General features: G+C 55.3%; 1 protein-coding gene across 1 annotated transcript; it reads right to left on the bottom strand.

Annotated features, from left to right (window-relative positions):
• Nucleotides 1–366: 366 nt before the first annotated feature.
• LOC134169744 (spliceosome RNA helicase DDX39B) lies at nucleotides 367–12,052 on the bottom strand (the record flags this gene model as incomplete). The annotated part of the gene is made up of 4 exons (XM_062630549.1): nucleotides 11,817–12,052; nucleotides 8,676–8,803; nucleotides 5,478–5,570; nucleotides 367–587 (listed from the first exon to the last, which is right to left on the bottom strand). Coding segments are annotated over exons 1-4 (653 nt in total), but the record flags the coding sequence as incomplete, so codon positions are not given.
• Between the last annotated feature and the right edge of the window lie 524 nt (nucleotides 12,053–12,576).

Here is a 12,576-nt window from a genome sequence, read left to right on the forward strand (position 1 = left end):
GACCCCAAACCCCCCTTTTTCCCCCCTAAAACCCCCTTTAAAGACCCCAAAACCCCCCTTTTCCCCTCCCAAAACCCCTTAAAACCCCCTTTAAAGACCCCAAAACCCCTTTTGAGGACCCCAAAACCCCCTTTTCCCCCCTAAAACCCCCTTTGAGGACCCCAAAACCCCCTTTTCCCCCAAAAACCCCCTTTAAAGACCCCAAAACCCCTTTTGAGGACCCCAAACGCCCCCTTTTTCCCCCTAAAACCCCCTTTAAAACCCCCTTTTTCCCCCCTAAAACCCCCTTTAAAGACCCCAAAATCCCCTTTAAAGACCCCAAAACCCCCTTTAAAGACCCCAAAACCCCCTTTAAAGACCCCAAACCCCCCCCATTTTGGTGTTTCCCCCCCCCGGTACCCACCGAGCTGCTCGAGCATCTTGTCGCACTCGTCCAGGATGAAGTGCTTGATGTGCTTGAGGTTGAGGCTCTTGTTGCGCGCCAGCGCCAGGATGCGGCCCGGCGTGCCCACCACGATGTGGGGGCAGTTCTTCTTGAGCACCTCCTCGTCCTTCTTGATGGAGAGACCCCCGAAGAACACCGATACCTGCCCGGGACACACACACACACATACACCATGGTGGCTCACACAGCCTGCACCGGGGGGCAGAGGGGATGGGGGGACGCAGCAACCATCGCACGGACACCTGAACACTCCAGAGATACACCTGAACCATCACACGTACACCTGAACACTCCAGAGATACACCTGAACCATCATAGATACACCTGAACCATCATAGATACACCTGAACCATCACACGTACACCTGAACCATCACAGATACACCTGAACCATCACACGTACACCTGAACCATCATAGAGACACCTGAACCATCATAGAGACACCTGAACCATCACACATACACCTGAACACTCCAGAGATACACCTGAACCATCACACATACACCTGAACCATCACATGTACACCTGAACCATCACACGTACACCTGAACCATCGCACGTACACCTGAACCATCGCACGTACACCTGAACCATCGCACGTACACCTGAACCATCGCACGTACACCTGAACACTCCAGAGATACACCTGAACCATCACACGTACACCTGAACCATCATAGAGACACCTGAACACTCCAGAGATACACCTGAACCATCACACATACACCTCAACCATCATAGATACACCTGAACCATCATAGATACACCTGAACCATCACAGGGACACGTGAACCATCACAGGGACACCTGAACCATCACACATACACCTGAACACTCCAGAGATACACCTGAACCATCACACGTACACCTGAACCATCAGAGAGACACCTGAACCATCACACGTACACCTGAACACTCCAGAGAGACACCTGAACCATCAGAGGGACACCTGAACCATCACACATACACCTGAACCATCATAGGGACACCTGAACCATCATAGATACACCTGAACCATCACAGAGACACCTCAACCATCACACGTACACCTGAACACTCCAGAGATACACCTGAACCATCACACATACACCTGAACCATCATAGATACACCTGAACCATCATAGATACACCTGAACCATCACACGTACACCTGAACCATCACACGTACACCTGAACCATCACACGTACACCTGAACACTCCAGAGATACACCTGAACCATCAGAGGGACACCTGAACCATCACACGTACACCTGAACCATCAGAGGGACACCTGAACCATCACACATACACCTGAACCATCACACATACACCTGAACCATCACACATACACCTGAACACTCCAGAGATACACCTGAACCATCATAGATACACCTGAACCATCACACGTACACCTGAACACTCCAGAGATACACCTGAACCATCACACATACACCTGAACCATCGAAGGGACGCCTGAACCATCACAGGGACACCTGAACCATCAGAGGGACACCTGAACCATCACACATACACCTGAACACTCCAGAGATACACCTGAACCATCGCACGTACACCTGAACCATCATAGATACACCTGAACCATCACAGATACACCTCAACCAACACAGATACACCAAACCATCACACATACACCTGAACACTCCAGAGATACACCTGAACCATCACACGTACACCTGAACCATCATAGATACACCTGAACCATCACACGTACACCTGAACCATCAGAGGGACACCTGAACACTCCAGAGATACACCTGAACCATCACACGTACACCTGAACCATCATAGAGACACCTGAACCATCACACGTACACCTGAACACTCCAGAGATACACCTGAACCATCAGGAGGACACCTGAACCATCATAGATACACCTGAACCATCACACGTACACCTGAACACTCCAGAGATACACCTGAACCATCACACATACACCTGAACCATCACACGTACACCTGAACCATCATAGGGACACCTCAACCATCACACGTACACCTGAACCATCAGAGGGACACCTGAACACTCCAGAGATACACCTGAACCATCACACGTACACCTGAACCATCATAGATACACCTGAACCATCAGAGGGACACCTGAACCATCAAAGGGACACCTCAACCATCAGAGATACACCTGAACCATCAGAGATACACCTGAACCATCACAGGTACACCTGAACACTCCAGAGATACACCAAACCAGCCCAGAGATACACCTGAACACATCACACATACACCTCAACCATCACACGTACACCTGAACCATCACAGATACACCTGAACCATCGAAGGGACACCTGAACCATCACAGGGACACCTGAACCATCACACGTACACCTGAACACTCCAGAGATACACCTGAACCATCACAGGGACACCTCAACCATCACAGATACACCTGAACCATCATAGATACACCTGAACCATCATAGAGACACCTCAACCATCACACGTACACCTCAACCATCACAGGGACACCTGAACCATCACACATACACCTGAACCATCACACGTACACCTGAACCATCGCACGTACACCTGAACACTCCAGAGATACACCTGAACCATCATAGGGACACCTGAACCATCACACGTACACCTGAACCATTACACGTACACCTGAACCATCAGAGGGACACCTGAACACTCCAGAGATACACCTGAACCATCACACATACACCTGAATCATCATAGAGACACCTCAACCATCACAGATACACCTGAACAGGTACACCTCAACCATCACAGGTACACCAAACCAGCCCACAGATACACCTGAACACCCCATAGATACACCTGAACACCCCATAGATACACCTCAACCAACACAGATACACCTGAACAGGTACACCTCAACCATCACAGATACACCAAACCAGCCCATAGATACACCTGAACACCCCATAGATACACCTCAACCAACACAGATACACCAAACCAGCCCATAGATACACCTGAACACCCCATAGATACACCTCAACCATCACAGATACACCAAACCAGCCCATAGATACACCTGAACACCCCATAGATACACCTCAACCATCACAGATACACCTCAACCATCACAGATACACCAAACCAGCCCACAGATACACCTGAACACCACATAGATACACCAAACCATCACAGATACACCTGAACAGGTACACCTCAACCATCACAGATACACCAAACCAGCCCATAGATACACCTGAACACCCCATAGATACACCTCAACCATCACAGATACACCAAACCAGCCCATAGATACACCTGAACACCCCATAGATACACCTCAACCAACACAGATACACCAAACCAGCCCAGAGATACACCTGAACACCCCATAGATACACCTCAACCATCACAGGTACACCAAACCAGCCCAGAGATACACCTGAACACCCCATAGATACACCTCAACCATCACAGATACACCTGAACAGGTACACCTCAACCATCACAGGTACACCAAACCAGCCCACAGATACACCTGAACCATCATAGATACACCTGAACCATCACAGATACACCTCAACCATCACAGATACACCAAACCAGCCCATAGATACACCTGAACACCCCATAGATACACCTCAACCATCACAGATACACCAAACCAGCCCATAGATACACCTGAACACCCCATAGATACACCTCAACCATCACAGATACACCAAACCAGCCCACAGATACACCTGAACACCCCATAGATACACCTCAACCATCACAGATACACCTGAACACCCCATAGATACACCTGAACACCCCATAGATACACCTCAACCATCACAGATACACCAAACCAGCCCACAGATACACCTGAACACCCCATAGATACACCTCAACCATCACAGATACACCTGAACACCCCACAGATACACCTGAACACCCCATAGATACACCTCAACCATCACAGATACACCTGAACACCCCACAGATACACCTGAACACCCCATAGATACACCTCAACCAACACAGATACACCTGAACACCCCATAGATACACCTGAACACCCCATAGATACACCTCAACCATCACAGACCGAGGGAAACACCCCATAGACAGGAACCCCTCCAGTTCCAATGGGACCCACCCCAAACCCCATGGGATCATCTCTCCCCCAAAGGCCCCCCCACAAAGCCCCCTTAAGGACCCCCCCTCCTCCAATCCCTATGGGACACCCCCAATCCCTATGGGACCCCCCCAATTCCTATGGGAACCCCCATAATTCCTATGGGACCCCCCCCAATCCCTATGGGACCCCCCCTAATCCCTATGGGACCCCTCTAATCCCTACGGAAACCCCCTAATCGCTATGGGACCCCCCCAGTTCCTATGGGACCCCCACCCCAATCCCTATGGAACCCCCTAATCCCTATGGGACCCCCCAATTCCTATAGGGACCCCCCCCAAATCCCTATGGGACCCCTCTAATCCCTATGGGACCCCTCTAATCCCTATGGGACAGCCCCAATCCCTATGGGAACCCCCCTAATTCCTATGGGACCCCCCCAAATCCCTATGGGACCCCCCCAGTTTCTATGGGACCCCCCCAGTTTCTATGGGAACCCCCCCTAATCCTTATGGAACCCCCCAAATCCCTATGGGACCCCCCCAATCCCTATGGGACCCCTCTAATCCCTATGGGACCCCCCCAAATCCCTATAGGGACCCACCCCAATCCCTATGGGTCCCCCCCAATCCCTATGGGAACCCCCCCAATTCCTATAGGACCCCCCTAATCCCTATGGGACCCCCCCCAATCCCTATGGGACCCCCCCTAATCCCCCCCACAAATCCCTATAGGGACCCCCCCCAAATCCCTATAGGGACCCCCCTAATCCCTATGGGACCCCCACAAATCCCTATAGGACCCCCCCCAATCCCTATGGAAACCCCCCTAATCCCTATGGGACCCCCCCAAATCCCTATGGGACCCCCACAAATCCCTATAGGGACCCCCCCCAAATCCCTATAGGGACCCCCCCAATCCCTATGGGACCCCCACAAATCCCTATGGGATCCCCCCCCCCAAGGCCTCACCTTCACACTGGGCATGTACTTGGAGAAGCGCTCATACTCCTTGCTGATCTGGAAGGCCAGCTCCCGCGTGTGACACATCACCAGTACCGAGACCTGCGATTGGACGGCACGGGATTAGAGGTGGGGAGGGGGGGGACGGACACAGGAGACCCCAAAAATGGGGGGGAAAGGGGTTGGACACCCCCCTAAAACAGCATTGGGATGCACTGAATCCATCCGGGACCTCCTTAAAGCCATCCAGGACCTTCCTAAAACCATTTGGAACCACCTTAAATCCTTCCAGGACCCTCCTAAAACCACCTTAAATCCTTCCAGGACCCTCCTAAAACCACCTTAAATCCTTCCAGGACCCTCCTAAACCATTCAGAACCACCTTAAATCCTTCCAGGACCCCCCTAAACCATTCGGAACCCCCTTAAATCCTTCCAGGACCCTCCTAAACCATTCAGAACCACCTGAAAATCCTTCCAGGACCCTCCTAAACCATTCAGAACCACCTTAAATCCTTCCAGGACCCCCCTAAACCATTCGGAACCACCTTAAATCCTTCCAGGACCCTCCTAAAACCATTTGGAACCATCTTAAATCCTTCCAGGACCCTCTTAAACCACCTTAAATCCTTCCAGGACCCTCCTAAAACCATACAGAACCACCTTAAATCCTTCCAGGACCCCCCCAAACCATTTGGAACCACGTTAAATCCATCCAGGACCCCCTTAAATCCATCCAGGACCCCCTAAATCCTTCCAGGACCCCCTAAATCCATCCAGGACCCCCTTAAATCCTTCCAGGACCTCCTTAAATCCATCCAGGACCCCCTAAATCCTTCAGGACCTCCTTAAGAACTTCCAGGACCTCCTTAAGACCTTCCAGGACCTCCCTGAGGACCCCCCCTATCCCCTTTATAGGTGTCTATGCCCTGCCTGATGAAGAGCTCAAGCTAAAGCAGCCTGGCCAGAGACCCCCCAGGACCCCCCCCCCAAACCTTGAGGACCCCTCATAGGTGTCTCCTCACCTGCCCGGTGACGGGCTCGAGCTGCTGCAGGGTGCCCAAGGACCCCCAAACCCCTTCAGGGCCCCCCCCCCCAACCTTGAGGACCCCTCATAGGTGTCTCCTCACCTGCCTGAAGACAGGCTCAAGCTGCTGCAGGGTGCCCAAGGACCCCCAAACCCCTTCAGGACCCCCCCCAACCTTGAGGACCCCTCATAGGTGTCTCCTCACCTGCCTGGTGATGGGCTCAAGCTGCTGCAGGGTGCCCAAGGACCCCCAAACCCCTTCAGGACCCCCCCCAAACCTTGAGGACCCCTCATAGGTGTCTCCTCACCTGCCTGCTGATGGGCTCAAGCTGCTGCAGGGTGCCCAAGGACCCCCAAACCCCCCACAAACCCCTTCAGGACCCCCTCAAATCCCTTCAGGACCCCCCCCAACCTTGAGGACCCCTCATAGGTGTCTCCTCACCTGCCTGCTGATGGGCTCAAGCTGCTGCAGGGTGTCCAAGGACCCCAAACCCCCCCCCCAAACCCCTTCAGGACCCCCTCAAATCCCTTCAGGACGCCCCCACCAACCTTGAGGACCCCTCATAGGTGTCTCCTCACCTGCCTGGTGATGGGCTCGAGCTGCTGCAGGGTGTCCAAGGACCCCAAACCCCCCCCCAAACCCCTTCAGGACCCCCTCAAATCCCTTCAGGACCCCCCCCCAACCTTGAGGACCCCTCATAGGTGTCTCCTCACCTGCCTGCTGATGGGCTCAAGCTCCTACAGGGTGTCCAAGTACCCCTAAACCCCTTCAGGACCCCCCCAAACCCCTTCAGGACCCCCCCCCAAACCTTGAGGACCCCTCATAGGTGTCTCCTCACCTGCCTGCTGATGGGCTCAAGCTCCTACAGGGTGTCCAAGGACCCCCAAACCCCTTCAGGACCCCCCCAACCTTGAGGACCCCTCATAGGTGTCTCCTCACCTGCCTGCTGATGGGTTCAAGCTCCTACAGGGTGTCCAAGAACCCCCAAACCCCTTCAGGACCCCCCCAAACCTATTCAGGACACCCCCCCAACCTTGAGGACCCCTCATAGGTGTCTCATCACCTGCCTGCTGATGGGTTTGAGCTGCTGCAGGGTGCCCAAGGACCCCCAAACCCCTTCAGGACCCCCCCCAACCTTGAGGACCCCTCATAGGTGTCTCCTCACCTGCCTGCTGATGGGTTTGAGCTGCTGCAGGGTGCCCAAGGACCCCCAAACCCCTTCAGGACCCCCCCTCAACCTTGAGGACCCCTCATAGGTGTCTCCTCACCTGCCTGGTGATGGGCTCAAGCTCCTACAGGGTGTCCAAGAACCCCCAAACCCCTTCAGGACCCCCCCCCAACCTTGAGGACCCCTCATAGGTGTCTCCTCACCTGCCTGCTGATGGTTTGAGCTGCTGCAGGGTGCCCAAGGACCCCCAACCCCCCCCAAAACCCCTTCAGGACCCCCCCCCAACCTTGAGGACCCCTCATAGGTGTCTCCTCACCTGCCTGCTGATGGGCTCAAGCTGCTGCAGGGTGCCCAAGGACCCCTAAACCCCTTCAGGACCCCCCCCAACCTTGAGGACCCCTCATAAGTGTCTCCTCACCTGCCTGGAGACAGGCTCAAGCTGCTGCAGGGGGCCCAAGGACCCCCAAACCCCTTCAGGACCCCCCCCCAACCTTGAGGACCCCTCATTGGTGTCTCCTCACCTGCCTGGTGATGGGCTCAAGCTCCTACAGGGTGTCCAAGGACCCCTAAACCCCTTCAGGACCCCCCCCAAACCCCTTCAGGACCCCTCCCAAACCTTGAGGACCCCTCATAGATGTCTCATCACCTGCCTGGTGATGGGTTTGAGCTGCTGCAGGGTGCCCAAGGACCCCCAAACCCCCCCCAAAACCCCTTCAGGACCTCCCCCAAACCCCTTCAGGACCCCTCCCCTCAACCTTGAGGACCCCTCATAGGTGTCTCCTCACCTGCCTGCTGATGGGTTTGAGCTGCTGCAGGGTGCCCAAGGACCCCTAAACCCCTTCAGGACCCCCCCCCAACCTTGAGGACCCCTCATAGGTGTCTCCTCACCTGCCTGAAGACAGGCTCAAGCTCCTACAGGGGGCCCAAGGACCCCTAAACCCCTTCAGGACCCCCTCAAATCCCTTCAGGACCCCCCCCAAACCTTGAGGACCCCTCATAGGTGTCTCCTCACCTGCCCGGTGACGGGCTCGAGCTGCTGCAGGGTGGCCAGCACGAACACGGCCGTCTTGCCCATGCCTGACTTGGCCTGGCACAGCACATCCATGCCCAGGATGGCCTGCGGGATGCACTCGTGTTGCACTGCAAGGGGGGGGACACACACAAAGGAGGGGGGGGGTTAGAAAGGGGGGGCACAAAATTGGGGGGGGTAAGGGGGAGAAATAGGGGGGGCACCCCCAAAGTGGAGGGTTAGAGGCAGGGGTCATAGGGGGAAGGGGTGGGGGGGGGTAGAAAGGGGGGTACAAAAAGGGGGGGGGATAGAGGGGGGCACCCCCAAAAATAGGGGCTTGGGGTCAGAGAGGAAAGGGGGGCGGGGCATAAAAAGGGGGGAAGAAATTGGGGGGGCAACCCCAAAATTGAGGGTTAGAGACAGGGGTCATAGGGGGAAGGGGGGGGCACAAAAAGGGGGGGCACCCCCAAAGTAGGGGGTTAGAGGCAGGGGCCATAGGGGAAAGGGGAGCAATGGCAGCTATAGCATGCATAGACACCCTATAGCACCCACTGACACCCCATAGGGTCCATAGACACCCATAGAACCCATAGCCACCCACAGACCTCAATAGCACCTACTGACACCCATAGCACCCATAGACACTCCATAGCACCCAATTAGCACCCATTAGCACCCTATAGCACCCTATGGCACCCTCGGAGGGGTGCTCCAAGACCCACGGAGTGGCTCGGCTCTGATCCCAATAGACCCTAATAGCACCCATAGCCCTCATAGACCCCAATAGCACCCATAGCACCCCATAGACACCCTATAGCACCCATGGCACCTTCAGAAGGGTGCTCGAAGCCGCAGTCCACGATGGCGCGGAGCAGCTCGGCTCTGATCCCCATAGACCCCATTGTAACCCATTGACCCCATTAGCACCCATAGCACCCCATTAGCACCCATAGCACCCATTAGCACCCATGGCACCTTCGGAAGGGTGCTCGAAGCCGCAGTCCACGATGGCGCGGAGCAGCTCAGCTCTGATCCCCATAGACCCCATTGTAACCCATTGACCCCAATAGCACCCATAGCACCCATAGCACCCCATTAGCACCCATAGCACCCATAGCACCTTCAGAAGGGTGCTCGAAGCCGCAGTCCACGATGGCGCGGAGCAGCTCGGCTCTGATCCCCATAGACCCCATTGTAACCCACTGACTCCATTAGCACCCATAGCACCCTATAGCACCCCATTAGCACCCATAGCACCCCATTAGCACCCATAGCACCCATAGCACCTTCAGAAGGGTGCTCGAAGCCGCAGTCCACGATGGCGCGGAGCAGCTCGGCTCTGATCCCCATCCCCATAGACCCCCATTGTAACCCATTGACCCCAATAGCACCCATAGCACCCCATTAGCACCCATAGCACCCATAGCACCTTCAGAAGGGTGCTCGAAGCCGCAGTCCACGATGGCGCGGAGCAGCTCGGCTCTGATCCCCATAGACCCCATTGTAACCCATTGACCCCAATAGCACCCATAGCATCCTATAGCACTCTATAGCACCCCATTAGCACCCATAGCACCCATAGCACCCATAGCACCTTCGGAAGGGTGCTCGAAGCCGCAGTCCACGATGGCGCGGAGCAGCTCGGCTCTGATCCCATCACACCCCATAGACCTCCATTGTAACCCATTGACCCCATTAGCACCCATAGCACCCTATAGCACCCCATTAGCACCCATAGCACCTTCAGAAGGGTGCTCGAAGCCGCAGTCCACGATGGCGCGGAGCAGCTCGGCTCTGATCCCATCACACCCCATAGACCCCCATTGTAACCCATTGACCCCAATAGCACCCATAGCACCCCATTAGCACCCATAGCACCCATAGCACCCATAGCACCTTCAGAAGGGTGCTCGAAGCCGCAGTCCACGATGGCGCGGAGCAGCTCGGCTCTGATCCCATCACACCCCATAGACCCCCATTGTACCCCCATTAGACCCATAGCACCCATAGCCCCCTATAGCACTCTATAGCACCCAATTAGCACCCATAGCACCCATAGCACCCATGGCACCTTCAGAAGGGTGCTCGAAGCCGCAGTCCACGATGGCGCGGAGCAGCTCGGCTCTGATCCCATCACACCCCATAGACCCCCATTGTAACCCATTGACCCCGATAGCACCCATAGCATCCTATAGCACTCTATAGCACCCCATTAGCACCCATAGCACCCATAGCACCCATGGCACCTTCAGAAGGGTGCTCGAAGCCGCAGTCCACGATGGCGCGGAGCAGCTCGGCTCTGATCCCCATAGACCCCATTGTAACCCATTGACCCCGATAGCACCCATAGCACCCCATTAGCACCCATAGCACCCATAGCACCCATAGCACCCATAGCACCTTCAGAAGGGTGCTCGAAGCCGCAGTCCACGATGGCGCGGAGCAGCTCGGCTCTGATCCCCATAGACCCCATTGTAACCCATTGACCCCGATAGCACCCATAGCACCCCATTAGCACCCATAGCACCCATGGCACCTTCAGAAGGGTGCTCGAAGCCGCAGTCCACGATGGCGCGGAGCAGCTCGGCTCTGATCCCATCACACCCCATAGACCCCCATTGTAACCCATTGACCCCAATAGCATCCATAGCACCCTATAGCACCCCATTAGCACCCATAGCACCCATAGCACCCATAGCACCTTCGGAAGGGTGCTCGAAGCCGCAGTCCACGATGGCGCGGAGCAGCTCGGCTGTGACCCCATCACACCCCATAGACCCCCACTGTAACCCATTGACCCCATTAGCACCCATAGCACCCATAGCACCCATAGCACCCATGGCACCTTCAGAAGGGTGCTCGAAGCCGCAGTCCACGATGGCGCGGAGCAGCTCGGCTCTGATCCCCATAGACCCCATTGTAACCCATTGACCCCAATAGCACCCATAGCACCCCATTAGCACCCATAGCACCCATAGCACCCATAGCACCTTCAGAAGGGTGCTCGAAGCCGCAGTCCACGATGGCGCGGAGCAGCTCGGCTCTGATCCCCATAGACCCCATTGTAACCCATTGACCCCATTAGCACCCATAGCACCCTATAGCACTCTATAGCACCCATAGCACCCATAGCACCCATGGCACCTTCAGAAGGGTGCTCGAAGCCGCAGTCCACGATGGCGCGGAGCAGCTCGGGTTTGAGCAGGAAGTCCCGGAACCCGGAGCTGTGGATGGACACGTAGGAACCCTTCACCTCCTTCTTGGCCGGCGCCTCGGGGCCTTCCCCCCCGGCCCCAGCCTCCACTTCATCATCCTCATAGTCCAGCAGCTCGTTGTCCACGTCGTTCTCCGCCATGGAGCCTGGGGAAAGGGTGGGAATGTCGTTGGGAATGGGGTTGGGAATGGGGTTGGGATAAAGGCAAAGATAGGGTCGATAATGGAGAGGATAAGGGGGTATAAAGGGTTGTCGATGTCGTTTTCTACCATGGAGAGTGTAAAAGGGTTGGGAATGGGGTGGGAATGGGATGGAAGAAGGTTGGGAATGGGGTGGGAATGTCGTTGGGAATGGGGTGGGAATGGGGTTAGGGGTAAAGGCAAAGATAGGGTCGATAATGGAGGGGATAAGGGGGTATAAAGGGTTGTCGATGTTGTTTTCTACCATGGAGGGTGGAAAAGGGTTGGGAATGAGGTGGGAATGGGGTGGGAATGGGGTGGAAGAAGGTTGGGAATGGGGTTGGGAATGGGGTGGGAATGGGGTTGGGGGTAAAGGCAAAGATAGGGTCGATAATGGGGTGGGATAAGGGGGTATAAAGGGTTGTCGATGTCGTTTTCTACCATGGAGGGTGGAAAAGGGTTGGGAATGGGGTGGGAATAGGATGGGAGAAGGTTGGGAATGGGGTGGGAG

This window comes from Pezoporus occidentalis, unplaced genomic scaffold (genome assembly GCF_034315485.1).
Source record: "Pezoporus occidentalis ecotype Australia unplaced genomic scaffold, CSIRO_AGI_Poc_V1 ctg3564, whole genome shotgun sequence".
In the NCBI taxonomy this organism is placed as follows: Eukaryota; Metazoa; Chordata; class Aves; order Psittaciformes; family Psittacidae; genus Pezoporus; species Pezoporus occidentalis.